The sequence below is a fragment of the Hibiscus syriacus genome, unplaced genomic scaffold, assembly GCF_006381635.1.
Source record: "Hibiscus syriacus cultivar Baekdansim isolate YM2019G1 unplaced genomic scaffold, ASM638163v2 tig00002840_pilon, whole genome shotgun sequence".
NCBI classification, from domain to species: domain Eukaryota; kingdom Viridiplantae; phylum Streptophyta; class Magnoliopsida; order Malvales; family Malvaceae; genus Hibiscus; species Hibiscus syriacus.
In genome coordinates, this window is record NW_024061947.1 from 1,100,953 (window position 1) to 1,117,579 (window position 16,627).

General features: G+C 34.1%; 1 protein-coding gene across 1 annotated transcript; it reads left to right on the plus strand.

The window, feature by feature from the left end:
- The first annotated feature begins 27 nt into the window (after positions 1 to 27).
- LOC120154278 (ribonuclease P protein subunit p29-like) lies at positions 28 to 16,366 on the plus strand. Its single transcript, XM_039166076.1, has 8 exons — positions 28 to 187; positions 284 to 319; positions 10,159 to 10,235; positions 10,319 to 10,584; positions 10,998 to 11,066; positions 11,201 to 11,259; positions 15,806 to 15,907; positions 16,269 to 16,366. The coding sequence occupies exons 1-8, from the start codon at positions 28 to 30 to the stop codon at positions 16,364 to 16,366; spliced, it is 867 nt and encodes a 288-aa protein (XP_039022007.1).
- Positions 16,367 to 16,627: the final 261 nt, after the last annotated feature.

Here is a 16,627-nt window from a genome sequence, read left to right on the forward strand (position 1 = left end):
GGCGACGACTCCAGTTCCTCAAGATCAATGAAAGCGCACCCTAGAAGAGCATTAGAGCGAAGATTTGCCGTTGCTAAAGCTGAGCTTTTTCAACAACAGAAGAAGAAAAATAATACATTTGTTGAGGAAGATGAAAAAGGAACTCCTAGCAGTATCGTAACTCCCTCCATTTTCTCATCAAAGAAAGGTTTCCCCAAAGTTTTCAGTTATCTTCCCATCCTTTTCTTTATCCTGTTCAATGTTTATTTCGCTAATTTATGTTTCATTTTGGTGTTACATTCAGGAAATTTACCTTTCTCGGGTCCCTCTAGTCAGCAAGGTATTTTCCGTGTTCTAATGTGTTGAGTTAATCGATTGACGAATATGGTCAAGAGGGGGTGAATTGACAATAAAAATTTTGGTGTAAGCTTTTGCAGAAAATTGAAAGAAATTTGCACAGTGATTTAGAGTGGTTCGACTTTCTCAACCAAAGTCTACGTCCACTACCTTAGCTATCCACACTAAGGATTTTCCACAAATTCACTAATTTGTCTTTCTTTTGAGGAAAAAGAGTAACCTTACAAACCTTCAAGAATTATACCCCAAATTCTTGAGAACACTCTCTCCCAAAGAGAACAATACAAATTTGCAAACTTATAAGGAAATCCTCACAAGGTAGATTGTAGGTAGATTGTTTGCACAATTCTAGAACAAAGAAAAGAACACTCAAGAATGAATACAATTGAGCACAATAAGTATTCTTGAAAGCAAAATGAATATTGAATGAAAAATAGGCTTGAAATGCTCAGACTTGAGGTTTGATGCTTTTTTTTATTCTTTCTTGATTCTAGTTGCTTGATGTTTCTTGTTGTTCATCAATGGCTTCTAAGCTTGCTTAAATGCACCTTGAATCACTTCTGAATGTTGGGGATCATTAATGAAGTTATTGTAGCCGTTTATGTGTGAAAACAATAAATATTTCTGCTTGAAGCATAGGGGGAATCGGTACCCATTCATAGGGTATCGGTAGCTATAGTGTAAAATTCAAATATTTCGACCGTTAAATGCCTGAGGGTATCGGTACCTAAGTAGGGGGTATCAATACCATATCATGGGGGTATCGATACCTACTAGGGGTATCGGTACCATCCGAGCATTCTGTTATTTCTCGGAACCAAAATGTTCATAGGGGTATCGGTACCCTATATGGGGGTATCAATACCATACTAAATAAAACTTATTTTTGGCTCGAATATGGCTCGAAATACTTTGTATAAATTATTTCAAAAGTATTTTAAGATTGAAACTTAATTTTACACTTGAGTAAGGATTGAAAAAGACATTTGAAAACTCGGAGTAATATTTTTGATATTCGAAAAAGTTAATCGAATATATATTTTAATTTTCAATATAAAATCTTAAAATTCATTAACACTTAATTTTTTATATCGAAACATCAAAAAGTTTTCAACAATCTCCCCCTTTTTGATATAACAAAACATTTTAGTATTTTTAAGATTTTCTAATTGAAAATTATTTTTGAAAATCAAGATTGAAAATTACTCCCCCTTACTCTAACACTTCCCCCCTTTAAAAAAAACTTTAATATTTTCTCCCCATTTTTGTTAAATCAAAAAGAAGACTAATTTTTTTTTATAAAAAACAAGTTTTTGCCAATTGATTTTAATTAGATAAAGCTTAAGCTGCTAAGATCAAAATCAAGAGAAAGATTAGCCATTAGTTCCATAATCAATATTCATAAATATGTAATGGAAATTGGTCATATATATCTAATGATGCAATAATAATTTAAAAAAAGTTCAAACATTCATAAAACATCCAACAACCAAAGTAAAACAATCCAAAAGTATTCAAAATGTTTTAACAATTCAAAGATCTGTAAACCTAAGTTCAATCCAAACATTTAAAGCAAAGCGAAGTTCAAGCATCCGTAGGAGGATCGAAAGGAGAGAAATGAGCTCGCATAGCTGCCATTTCATGTGAGAGTGCATCAATACGAGCGTTTGTTGCTTAATTGTTCGCATGCATCTCCCGAAGAATTTCCAATTGTTGAGCTCCCGTAGTAGATAAATGGGTCTCAATAGAAGTAAAGCGCGAATCCATGGATGCATATCAGAAATCAAATGTCTCCATAAAAGATTGAAAATAAGGAGGCATTTGATCCATTTGTTGTACTTGCTCTACAGGCTGCTCCGGTACATCTTCATCGTCAGAATGTGCTGGAGGTGCTCGTGAAGAGCTAGCTCCCGGAGTTTGTTCAGCGGATCGAACCCATTCACCGGTTTCCAAATCCTTTGTCCATCCCGATCGAGTTAAGGAAAGGAGATTAATTTGATTTTTGAGTGGAAAGGCAGCATCAAGTCCAACTCTAAGACCGGCTTTAGAAAAGAGATTACTAAGAATACAACCGTAAACAAGAGAAGAACAATGTTTCTTATTAGGAGCAAGGTTTACGGTCTCAACAATCTCGGCAAAAATAATTTCAGGAAGGTTAATTTTTGTTTTGGTTTGGATACACTGTAGCCACCAAAGATCTAAAGCACGAAGGGTAGAGTATTTACCTCCGGATGGTCGAAACCACCAAGAGATCATAAGATGAAGGAAACGATCATGAAGATCTAAAACATTTACACTATCCCCTCTTTTGAATCTAGAACCTACAATTTGTTTTTCATTGGATAAACCATCATTATCTAGACGTAATGCATTAGCTATGTAAACCGGATCAAGAGAGATAAATTGCCCTAGAAGGTAAGAGTGAATTCCTATAGTATGAGATTGATCCTAATTTTTAATACAAATGACATTAGAATAAAATATACGAACAAGTTGATGGTAAACAATTGGTTCTAGTTCAAAGAGCTTGTCAAATTTCCATTCCATAAGAGTAGAAAGATATCGAAAATTAATATCTAACATGGCTTGAAGAGATGTAATTCTTTCTTCCCAAATTTTGTAGGACTCAAAGTATTGAGAGAACCTAAAGAAAAGACTTCTCCTAGGACCGGGTTCATTGAAACAAGAATTACGAATGGTCATATTTGGATCATCGGGATTAGGATTAGGAATTTGAGGAATAGGTGGAGGATTTGGAGGAGAGTTTGGATGTTGGTTAGACCGACTCGAACGACTCGAGGAAGACCTAGGACGTTTTGACATGGTTTGAAAATCGGAACAGAAAGGATAACCTGCATTTATGAAAAACACATGTATGCAAATATATCAATCCCAAAATTCAAATGAGTCCTCAATATTTCAAGGTTCTCTAAAACAATCCTAATGGGCAAAGTTTTGAAACTATTTTCAAAATATTGTTTGAGAATCATAATATGTATAGTGTTCATGAAAACAACATAATTGAATCAAAAACATATGAATGAATCAAATATTTTCGTTTTTTTATGTATTTCGAAATTCAAAGAAAATCTTGAAAAACATTGTGTGTTTTTGACGAAATTTGTTGTAAAATCTAGTTTCTAATCATTAAACAATCAAAGCCCGGTAATTATTTCAAACTAGAACTAATCTAAACTAGTTCTAAGTTCAAAAAAATCAATAAAGTAATAGTTTGGAATAATACCTTGAAAAATCGGATTTGAGTGGAATGTAGTGATGTTTTGCACGTTTTAATGATGCAAGCAGGATTTGGAGTTGAGAAACAAGTTAAATCCGACTAGAAACGAAGATTTTGAGCAAGATTTGAGAGTATGGGTAGATAGAGAGCAAACGGAGGGTATGAGGGTTTAAAGAGTTTGAGAGAATGAAGAAGAAAATAGGGATTTAATACCTAACCCGACAAGGGGTATCGATACCATTAGGGGGTATCGATACTCATTCAAAGAGGGTATCGATACCTATTCAATGGGTATCGATACCTATTCAAAGGGGGTATCGATACCTGTATCAGGGGTATCGATACTCTATGCACATAAATGTCAAAAATCTGTTTTTGAACACTCAAAATGCTAAATTAAACTACTTAAGTGGTATTTGCAACTCATATAACATCAATTAATTATGTTCAATAAAAAAATACTCTTTTAACTGTATTTAAACATAAAGTTAATTTTCACCAAATAACATAAACTCTCCCTAACTAATAGCAAAGAATGCAATTAAAATTTATTATAAGCATTTTTCATTTATTCTTAAAAGTGTTAAAATGATTTTAAACACTAAGTGAAGATAGGTTGGTCAAACCTAATTCTCTCCTAAGTGTCCAAAATCTTTCCTTGTCTAAAGGTTTTGTAAAGATATCCGCTAATTAGTGCAAAGTATCAACAAATTCTAGAACTACATCTTCCTTAGTGACATGGTCTCTAATGAAGTGATGTCTTATTTCAATATGCTTAGTTCTAGATTGTTGGATGGGATTTTTAGTGAGACAAATAGCACTAGTATTGTCACACTTGATAGGAATGGTACCTACTTCAATTCTATAATCAAAAAGTTATTGTTTCATCCATAAAACTTGTGCACAACACCTACCAGCTGAAATGTATTCGGCTTCAGTGGTAGATAATGCAACATAATTTTGTTTCTTTGAAAACCAAGAAATCAACATATTTCCAAGGAATTGGCAAGTACCGGAGGTGCTTTTCCTATCTAATTTGCATTCTCCATAATCCGCATCAGAAAAGGAATGCAAGCTAAAGCTAGAGTCTCTAGGATACCAAAGTCCTAAACTAGGAGTGTCCTTAAGGTATCTAAAGATTCTCTTAACAGCTAGTAAATGTGATTCCTTAGGACATGATTGAAATCTAGCATATAAGCAAACACTAACATAATGTCCGGTCTACTTGCAGTTAGATAAAGCAAAGAGCCAATCATTGACCTATATAATTTAACATCTACACATTTACCTCCTTCATCTAAGTCAAGCTTTGTTGAAGAGCTCATTGGAGTGTCGTGAGGTTTACCATTTTCCTGTCTGAACATTTTGAGCATATCTTTGACGTACTTAGCTTGATTGATGAAGATGCCATCTTTTCTTTGCTTGATTTGGAGTCCCAAGAAAAATGAGAGCTCCCCCATCATGCTCATCTCAAACTCACTTTTCATTAGCTTAGAAAATTCTTGGCAAAGAACATCATTAGTAGAACCAAATATTATATCATCAACATAAATTTGAACTACTAATAAATCTTTACCTTTATGCTTTAAAAACAATGTACTGTCAACCTTCCCTTTTGAAAAACCTTTTTCAATTAAAAAATTTGACAATCTTTCATATCAAGCTCTAAGAGCTTGTTTTAAACCATAAAGCACTTTTGTTAATTTAAGAACATGATCCGGAAATTTTGAATCTTCAAAACCTGGAGGTTGTTCCACATACACTTCTTTCTTTATAAAACCATTTAAAAATGCACTTTTAACATCCATTTTATATAATTTAAATTCATGAAAACATGCAAATGTTAATAACATTCTAATTGCTTCCATCCTAGCTACGGGAGCGTATGTTTCATCATAGTCTATGCCCTCTTCTTGAGTATACCCTTGAGCAACAAGTCTAGCCTTGTTTCTCACTATATTACCACTCTCATCAAGCTTATTCCTAAATACCCATCTAGTACCCATAGTAGATTTATTACTAGGCCTTTCAACTAATGTCCATACTTCTCTCAAATTGATTTAATTCTTCTTGCATAGCCATAATCCAATGTTCATATTTTAATGCTTCTTTAATATTCTTAGGCTCTATGCATGAAATAAATGCAACATAATTACAAATATTTCTAAGAGAAGATCGAGTTGTTACCCCTTTTGATGGATCACCTATAATCTCACCATCCTTGACATAGTTGTACTCTCTTGGATAAGATACTTCCCTTTCTTCAATGGTTGGATTCTCAAGAGGATCATGAGTTACCTCATCTTTTGTTTCTTCCTTTGATGATGGTTCTTCAACGTCATGTCTAACTTCATTTGTATTTATAATACCTACATCATCATTCACACAAGAATCCTTCCTCGGAAGGGGATTATCATCGAAAAAAACATGTATAGACTCTTCTACAACTAAAGTTCTTTTATTAAATACTCGATAAGCTTTAGAATTTAAGGAATAACCCAGAAAAATTCTTTCATCACTTTTAGCATCAAATTTGCCAAGGTTTTCTTTACCGTTATTTAAAACAAAACATTTACATCCAAAAGGATGAAAATAGCTAATGTTAGGCTTTTTATTTTTAAAAATTTCATATGGAGTTTTCTTTAAAATTGGCCTAACCATTACTCGATTTACAATATAACAAGCGGTATTTGTGGCTTCCGCCCAGAAATATTTTGGCAAATTATTTTCACAAAGCATGGTTCTAGTCATTTCTTCTAAAGTTCAATTTTTCCTCTCAACAACTCCATTTTGTTGAGGGGTTCTAGGTGCTGAAAAATTATGGCTAATACCATTAGAATTAAAAAACTCATTAAATCCAAGATTTTCAAATTCAGTGCCATGATCACTTCTAACACTAGTGATAGAGTAACCTTTTTCATTTTGGATTACTTGTGAAAAAGTGATGAAATTTTCTAATGCTTCATCTTTAGTACTTAAGAATAGAACCCAAGTATATCTAGAATATTCATCTACCAAGACAAATGCATATTGTTTTCCACCCAAGCTAGTAGTCCTAGTTGGCCCAAAAAGATCTATATGGATCAAATGTAATACTCTACTAGTTGATACGTCATTAATGGATTTAAAAGAAACTCACTTTTGTTTTCCTTTAGCACAAGCATCACAGATTTTATTATTATCAAATTTAAGCTTAGGCAACCCTCGAACTAAATCACCTTGAATTAGCCGTTGCAAAACACTCATACTAGCATGTCCTAGTCTCCTATGCCATAACCAACTGTCATGTTCATCCTTAGCAACTAGGCACAAATTAGTCATATAAATAGAATCTAAATGCACCATGTATATGTTTCCTATTCTATGACCAACAAGCATAATCCGATTAGATACAATGTCAATGACTTTACAACCATTAATATCAAACATGACATTGAATCCCTTATCAAAAAATTGACTAATACTCAATAGATTATGCTTTAATCCATTCACATATAAAACATTCTTAATTTGTATGGAAGAGGTATTACCAATAGTACCAATACCTTAAATGTGACCTTTTGAATCATCACCCAAAGTCACTTCTCCTCCATTTTTGGCGTTAAGCTCAATGAACCGGCTTTTGTCTCCGGTCATGTGTCTTGAGCATCCACTATCAAGGTACCATGAATTTGAATTTGTTTCCCGTGCCTTGTAGCAATGCTCCTTTTCCTACAAACATAGATTAATTTCTAATTTTTGGTACCCAAATTCTTTTGGGTCCATATTCATTAGTTTCCAAAATCCTAGTCCCCTTAAGTATCCATTTGTGTAGGATATCCTTATCTTTAGTAGTAATGAGCTCTTTAGGAACCCATATACTTCTAACGATTTTTCTATTAGAGGTTCTTTGGGGACCTCTATGATTGTAGTTTTTAAAACTTTTTCTAACAAAGTTGGATTTTGAATTTTCTCTATTTTCAAAACGTTTGTTCCAACTTTATCAAAAGAAGCTTTAAGACCATCAATTTTCTTTTGATGATCATCATTGACCTTTAAAAGTAAATTTTGCAAATCCAAAATTTTCTTTTCAAACTCTTCTAGTTTGATTTGCAAATATTTAATTTTACTTTCAAGATCGTTGTTGGTTTTGGATATGAGTTTATTTTCATTTTTCAATTTTGAAACATCATTTTTATATTTTAAAAACAATTTCTCATAATCCGAAGCCAACCTATTATATTCCTCTAATAGCTCATCATAGGATATATCATCAAAATCAGATGAGTTAGAGGTTACCTTAGAATCTTCCCCGAATGCCATCAAGAAAAAGTTTGCTACTCCTTGTTCCTCTTCATCAGAACCTTCTTCATCGCTCCATGTAGCCACATGAGCCTTGTGCTTATTCTTTGATTGACCCTTTCTCTTCAATTGTGGGCAATCATATTTGACATGCCCCGGCTTTTTGCATTCATAGCAAATGATTGGGTCCTTCTCTTTTGGTTCATTTTTGAGGCCTTCATTTCATTTGAATTTTCTTCCTCGGTAAGGTCTCATCATTTTTCTGAACCGTTTGGCAAACAATGCCATTTCCTCGTCATCGTCATCCGAATCACTCTCATCTTTTGTGGATTTGAGAGCAACTCCAATGTTTTTCTTCTTCTCTTTCTCCTTTAGTGTCCTTCAATCTTATCGAGATCCACCTCATCTTCAAGCATCATTTCATGATTGAGGAGTGAACCGATTAGCTCTTCAAGTGTTAAGGACGTTAGATCCTTAGACTCGATGATTGCCGTCTTCTTTGATTGCCATGATTTTGGAAGGGAGTAAACTAATTTACTCATAAGCTTTTCATTTGAAATGATCTCTCCATATGATTTGAGACCATTGACAATCGTTGAGAATCTATCCGTCATAGCTTTGATATCTTCATTTGGTTTCATCCTGAAATTTTCATAGCTATGCGTTAGAATACTAATTTTAGATTTCTTTACCTCATCGGTACCTTCATGAGTGACTTGAAGTTTGTCCCATATTTCTTTGGCGGTTGTACAAGATGAAACTCTTCCGTATTCATCTGGTCCAAGAGCACAAAATATAATATGGATGGCTTTGGAGTTGAGCTGGAACATTTTTGTCTCTCCTTCACTCCATAATCTTGGATGAGTGAGAGGCTTGAAGTATCCTTCTTCTACGACATTCCATGCTCTCATGTCACTTGCTTGAATGAAGTACATCATTCTATTTTTCCAGTAGGCATAGTTAGCCCCATTGAAGAAAAGAGGCTTGTTGACGGGCATCGAATCGAGATAAGAGTCGAAGTTTGAAGTAGAGGCCATTGATGACTTTGATTATCGATGTAACTCTTCCCGAATCGACTCAAGAGGTGATTAAACCTTCAAATGAGTTAGGCTCTGAAACCAATTGTTGAGTTAATCGATTGACGAATATGACCAAGAGGGGGTGAATTGGCAATAAAAATTTTGGTGGAAGTTTTTGCAGAAAATTGAAAGAAATTTGCACAACGATTTAGAGTGGTTCGACTTTCTCAACCAAAGTCTACGTCCACTACCTTAGCTATCCACACTAAGAATTTTCCACAAATTCACTAATTTGTCTTTCTTTTGAGGACAAAGAGTAACCTTACAAACCCTCAAGAATTATACCCCAAATTCTTGAGAACACTCTCTCCCAAAGAGAACAATACAAATTTGCAAACTTACAAGGAAATCCTCACAAGGTAGATTGTTTGCACAATTCTAGAACAAAGAAAAGAACACTCAAGAATGAATACAATTGAGCACAATAAGTGTTCTTGAAAGCAAAATGAATATTGAATGAAAAATAGGCTTGAAATGCTCAAACTTGAGGTTTGATGCTTTCTCTTTGATTCTCTCTTGATTCTAGTTGCTTGATGTTTCTTGTTGTTGATCAATGGCTTCTAAGCTTGCTTAAATACACCTTGAATCACTTTTGAATGTTGGGGATCATTAATGAAGTTATTGTAGCCGTTTAAGTGTGAAAACAATAAATATTTCTGATTGGAGTGTGGGGGGAATCGGTACCCCTTCATAGGGTATCGGTACATGTAGTGTAAAATTCAAATATTTCGACCATTAAATGCCTGAGGGTATCGGTACCTAAGTAGGGGGTATCGATACCATATCATGGGGGTATCGATACCTACTAGGGGGTATCAGTACCATCCGAGCATTCTGTTATTTCTCAGAACCAAAATGTTCATAGGGGTATCGGTACCCTATATGGGGGTATCGATACCATACTAAATAAAACTTATTTTTGGCTCGAATATGGCTCGAAATACTTTGTAGAAATTGTTTTAAAATTATTTTAAAATTGAAACTTAATTTTACACTTGAGTAAGGATTGAAAAATACATTTGAAAACTCGGAGTAATATTTTTGATATTCGAAAAAGTTAATCGAATATATATTTTAATTTTCAATATAAAATCTTAAAATTCATTAACACTTAATTTGTTATATCGAAACATCAAAAAGTTTTCAACATAATGTTATTGAGGACATTTAAATATGTTATATATCTTGGTTTTTATATGAAATGAATTATAAGTTTATATACAGATGTTGAAGAAAATGGTGAAGTGTATTCCAAACTTTCGGAACCTATACACGAGAATTTGCTATCTACTAATTCCAAGGTAAAATTTTACTATTTGAATAGTGGCATATAAGACTTCATAGTTCACAGATCGAATGGTAATCTTGATGTTTCTTGTCGTAGTTTTCCAACAAAAAAGGAAGCATGGCTGATAAGATATTGCATGAGCTTCTTCAAGGTGGGGATTTAGCTCAAAAATACATGCAAGGATCTAGAAGCATCAAATTTGACAATCGGATCCTTCTTGATAATTTCGTGAAAGGGCGAGTTATGTCTACCGGCTCTCAGATCAGGGCTTTGAAGGCCCACTCTAAGCGCTCTAAAAGACATATGTTGATGAAGCAACTTAAGAAATCAGGAGTACTTAAACTGCCTCAAGATAATCAAAAGTGAGTATTCTATAATGGATATGGTGGCTGCTCTTTTTCCTTATTTTGTTGTAGGATCATCATTATGAACCTTTGTGTCGCATTGTTCTTCACCACGAGGCTAAGTTCAGTAATCAGGATGATCTCTTTCCATTTTTACATCCTTTATATGGAATTAATGTTTTTAGACTTTAATTGGTCATTTCTGGAAAGAGTGAGGATGTTAGAAACTTAGTTATTGTTAACATATGTGTGGACTTTGAGCTTTGTTCCTTAATTTATAAAAGACTAGGATTTTAGTTAATGGAAGTTAAAAAAAATGATATAGCAACAACAGGATTTTAGTTAGTAGTTCTTTGTGAATGTTATGTGTTGATGTTGTTCAATTGTTTAATTTTTTAATGAAAAATATATGTTATGTCTTTAATATTAAGGTTTGATACATTTAAACCAATGCATGAAATGTGGAAAGGCTACATGAGTCAACTTCTTAAAACTACTGGGTAAGACATCATCTCATTGTGCTTATGTTGGTTATTCAGTGTTTTGGAGTTTGAGGGTAGTGATTTTTATCGAACTGTATGATTGTTAAATGAATTTTTTTTGGTTTGATTCTATATTCATTCCATAACTGCAGGAAAAATCTGCTGGTTCAATGTATTATTGGTGCGGATCTACATGGTGCCCTCATTCTAGGTTGGGTTATACTTCACTTCTGGAGCAATGATTCATATTATTCAAGCAACTTAATATGTTTGACTGTTTCTCGGGATGTAAAATTATTTAGACTTTACCCCCTTCAAGCAACAAACTTTATGATGGCAATTGTAGGTATTTGATTGAATAATGTAGAAATCAGAGTAATTCTCTGTATTTTCATATATTTTCAATAGGACATATTACATATTTATATACAAATTATCTCTCTAAAGTTGGAAACACTTAAGAAAGGAAAAATACTAATCCTAGGATGTGATCCCTTAAAATAAGGGATTGTATAAATATATGTACAAAATCCCTTAATTAAAGGAATGATATCAAATCATAACAAATCATATCTCTATAATTCCTACACTCCCCCTCAAGCTGGAGAATATACATTTTATAATCCCAGCTTAATAGGAATTTATTGAAAACAGGCTTTGGCAAAGCCTTAGTAAGAATGTCTGCAACTTGTTCTTCTGAAGGAATGTATGAAAGTGTGATTGTCTTTTTGTTAACTTGATTAGCTATAAAATGCCTATCAATCTCAACATGCTTTGTCCGATCATGTTGAACTGGGTTCTTGGCAATTTGAATAGCAGATTGATTATCACACAAGACTTCAAAGTAATCCTCTTGATTAGTGCCAAGTTCTTTCAGTAGTTTAAGTAGCCAAATTCCTTCGCATATTCCAAATGCTAGTGCTCTGAATTCAGCTTCAGCACTACTTTTTGAAACGACAGATTGTTTCTTACTTCTCCAAGTTGTAAGGTTACCCCAAACAAATGTGCAGTAGCCACTAGTGGATCTCCTTTCAGTAAGGTCTCTGGCCTAACTAGAGTCTGTAAAAATTTTAACAGTTCTGTCTTATGTCTTATTAAACATTAAGTCGTGTCATGGAGTTTTCTTCAAGTACTTGAGAATTCTATTTTCTACTGCTATATGCTCTTCAGTAGGATTAGTCATGTGTTGACTTATCATATTTAAAGGGAAAGGTTATATCTGGCCTTGTTAAGGATAAATAAATTAGTTTCCCAACTAATCTTTGAAATTTCTCTGTCTACTAAGGACCCATCTTCTTTGCTAAATTTCAAGCTTGCCTCCATTGGTGTATCAATAGGCTTACAATCAAGAAAACCAGTTTCTTTGAGTAAATCAAGTACATATTTTCTTTGGTTGATTACAAGTCCTTCTTTTGACCTTGTCACCTCCATTCCTAGGAAATACCTTAGCTTTCCCAAGTCCTTGGTTTCGAATTCCTCATTTAACAACTTCTTCAAATTGCAAATCTCTTCTTCATCATCTCCGATAAGAATTATGTCGTCCACGTACACAATAAGGATAACTTTCTTATTTGTAGAAGTTACCTTGATGAAAAGAGTATGATCGGCGAGGGATTGCTTGTAGCCGTTTTTCATAATGACTTTAGTGAACCTCTCGAACCAAGCTCTGGGTGATTGTTTTAATCCGTATAGAGACTTGTTGAGCTTGCACACCTTGTTACTTCATTCAACAGACTTTAAGCCAGGTGGCAACTTCATATAGACTTCTTCTAGCTTGCCATTAAGAAAAGCATTTTTTACATCAAGTTGGTGTAATTTCCAATCGCAATTTACAGCCAAACTTAGGAGTACTCGAACAGTATTCAGCTTCGCCACAGGTGCAAACGTTTCTGTGAAATCTATCCCATATGTTTGCGTAAAGCCTCTGGCTACTAGTCTAGCTTTGTATCGTTGAATACTACCATTGGAGTTATACTTTACAGCAAAGATCCATTTACATCCAACAGCCTTTTTACCTTGAGGAAGGTCCGTAATGGTCCAAGTAGCATTTTTCTCTAGTGCACAAATTTCCTCTTGAACAACCCTTCTCCATTTTGAATCCTTTAGAGCTTCAGCTATGCTTGTGGGAACCTGTTTTTTTATCCAAGTTTGCTGTAAATGCTTGAAAATACGGCATCAATGAATTATAACCAGCAAATTTTTCAATAGGATGCTTGGTGCACTGTCTAACCCCTTTTCTAATAGCAATAGGGAAGTCATCTAGAGTAGGGGAAGTGGACTTACTGATTTATTCTTCTATTTTGACAGCTGGACCCAAATCCAATTCTCGACAAGCATCAGATTGCAAAACAGCCTCAGGAATATGTTTGATTTTCCTTGTATAGACATGAAGTTGTTTGATTGGTGATGTTTGTGGAAGATTTTGAATGGGAGTAGGTGTGTTTTCAGGAAGGGTGTTTAAAGTAGGTGTGGGTGAAGTAGTGATAGGCACTACAGATGAATCAATGGGAGTAGTTACAGGTGACAAATCTGTAGGTAAAGACAAAATCGGTGGCAATTCTGAAGGTTGAGAATAAAGAGTAGGAGGAGATACTTGATGTGGCTGAAAATCCTTTCATGTCTCCCCCTGAATTTCAGCTTGAGTGAAATAGGGATTCTTCTCATAAAATGTTATATCCATAGTGGTAAAAAATCGTTTAGAAGGAGGATGATAACATTTATAACCCTTCTTAAGTGAAGAATACCCAACCAGTACACACTTTAATGATTTAGGATCTAACTTGGACTTATTAGGAGCAATGTTTTAGATGAAAACAATACAACCAAATATTTTAAGTGGAAGAATGAAGGAGATAGGTTTAAAATGGGGAAAGTATTGCAAAAATATAGATTGAGGTGTTTGAAATTGTAAAACCTTACTAGGCATTCGATTGATTAAATATGTGGCAGTTAATAAGGCTTCCCCCCACAAATATTTTGGAACATTAGTGGTAAATAGAAGAGAACGAGTAACTTCAAGGAGGTGTCTATTTTTTCTTTCGTCAATGCTGTTTTGTTGTGGGGTGTCAACACAAGAACGAATCTGAACTATGCCCTATTCCCTGAAAAACGCACCTAAAGACTTAGCAAAAAATTCACTGCCATTATCAGATTTAAAGAGCTGAATTTTAGACCCAAATTGAGTGAGAACCATGTTATAAAATTGGGTAAAAACACCAGCAGTTTCAGATTTATCTTTTAGAAAATAAGTCCAAGTTATCTTACTGTGATCATCAATGAAAGTGATAAACCACTTACAATTATCAGCATTCTTCACCCGAGAAGGGCCCCAAATATCACTGTGGATCAAAGCAAAAGGGTGAGAAGGCTTATATGTAGAAGGAGAATAAGTTGATTTAGTATGTTTGGCAAGAGAGAAAACTTTGCAAGAAAAAGAATTTGGCCTTTTATGAATGAATAGAGCAGGAAAAACTTTTGCAAGATAGTGGAAACTAGGATGATCTAAACGATAATGCCATAACATAACATTATCAACTTTTTCTAAAGCGGTGAAAGATTTCGAGATTTCGATTTTAGTAGAGGCAAGAAGAATATAGAGACCATTATGCAAGATGGCCTTACCAATCATCTTCTTTGAGTTCAGTGCCTGCAAAGTACAATCAATATCATTAAAAATTGTAGAGCAGTGCAAGTTGGTGGAAAGTTTACTAACGGAAACGAGATTGCAAGCAAGTTTTGGTACGAAGAGGACATTTTTAAGTACAATTTGGTCATTGAGAATAACAGTGCCATGTCCTTCTATTTTGCACAAGGAACCATCAGCCGTTTTGATAGCTTTACCAAAATTTGGGGAAAAATTGCAAAACAAACCCTTATTACCAGTCATATGATCCGTAGCACCAGAATCGAGGATCCAATTAGGGGTCGATTGGGAGGAGAAAAAAACTGTAGCATGAGGTTTACCTTTTGATTCTTTCATGACCAGATTACCTTCTGATTGAGCAACAGAACCAGAAAAATTTTCTGTATTCGAAGTGATCTTCGGAGCAGGAGAAGAAGTTGTGGACATCATCTAGGTTGGAAAGAAACCATAACCTAATCTGATACCATGTAGAAATCAGAGTAATTATCTGTATTTTCATATATTTTCAATAGGACAGATTACATATTTATATACAAATTATCTCTCTAAAGTAGGAAACACTTAAGAAAGGAAAAATACTAATCCTAGGATGTGATCCTTTAAAATAAGGGATTGTATAAATATATGCACAAAATCCCTTAATTAAAGGAATTATATCAAAATAAGCTTCTTTTGCTGGTTCCACACATTTCATATTGTTATGAAAGAACTTATAACCTTTTCTCATTGAAGTAGAAGGATCCCGGAAATACAATAGCCTACCTGAGAAAACCCATCGGAGCCACTATAAGTTCCGCTATAGGTATCCTTTATCAATTCGTTGATCACAATTTCTCTGAGTCAATTCAAAGATAAATTGTGTAGTTGTCAATGCTGTCTTTTTTAAGCCTAAGTACTTCATTTCCCTTTTTATGGAAAGCTTTACTCTAAATAGGGTAACCAAAGAATGCTATTTTGGTTTAGAACATGACCACACACAGGCTTAAATGATGCAATAATTGCTAGTTTTAACTAATGGACTTCATCGGCAAAACATGGGACAATCTCTTCTCAATTTTGTTTAATTTTATCTATTTTGTGGGTGTTTACTGTAATCTTCTTTATTTTCTGATAGTGACCGAGTGCAAGGTAACTAGTTTCACTGGAGTGAGTGGCATTATGATTCGTGAAACTGTGGAAACATTTGGTATTATAACCCGGGACAATAAATTCAAAGGTAATTCAGCCATCGTTTTGAAAGTCGTACTATTTCTGGTATTGCTAATTATAACTTCTATCTGAGTACCATTTATTTTTGCTGTACCTTCACTCACAGTCACTTACATATAGTCGTGTGTGTGTGTATATGTTGCTCCGAAATAAATGTACATAGGTTTCTCATCTGTTGCCTGTTTATATGTGTATACACACATAGATATGCATGCTAGTAGTAACTTAGTGTTGAAGCCATCTTTTAGAAATTGATATGTGAATTACATTTGGTCGATTTAGGATTTCTAATTTCTTGTCTTCGTACTCTCTGTCCATATAGCTTGCAATGAGAATAATGACAACCATTCAATGTGTGCTCTTTGCAGTTGTGCCCAAAAAGTTATCAATCTTCATATTCCAAGTTGAATGCTGGAAAATTGCATTACAAGGTGATAAACTCACTTCGAGAAATTTGGGTTTGTGATGTTTTGATAATTTATATCCCATTTTAGGCTTTCCTTGTTTACTCAAGTTCAGATAGGATACTGTTAAAGTAACTCTTTTTTAATCATATTGATATCAAGTATATTAAAAAGAAGAGAGTTGTGAATCCGAGACAATGTACAGTTCCTTCATAGTTATAAAATTTAGAGAAAGTTGCTCTTCTGCATGCCATCTAAAATATATGATGGAATTGTTAGGTTTCTAAACATTTTCTTAATGATATTTGTAGTTGCATGGAAAT

Bases quoted from the DNA above. Each gene is read 5' to 3' on its own strand.
- LOC120154278 (XM_039166076.1), top strand. From the start codon at position 28: ATGAAAGCGCACCCTAGAAGAGCATTAGAGCGAAGATTTGCCGTTGCT. The intron at 320-10,158 runs GTATTTTCCGTG...GTTTATATACAG, and splicing joins GGGTCCCTCTAGTCAGCAAG to ATGTTGAAGAAAATGGTGAA. The intron at 10,236-10,318 runs GTAAAATTTTAC...TTCTTGTCGTAG, and splicing joins TGCTATCTACTAATTCCAAG to TTTTCCAACAAAAAAGGAAG.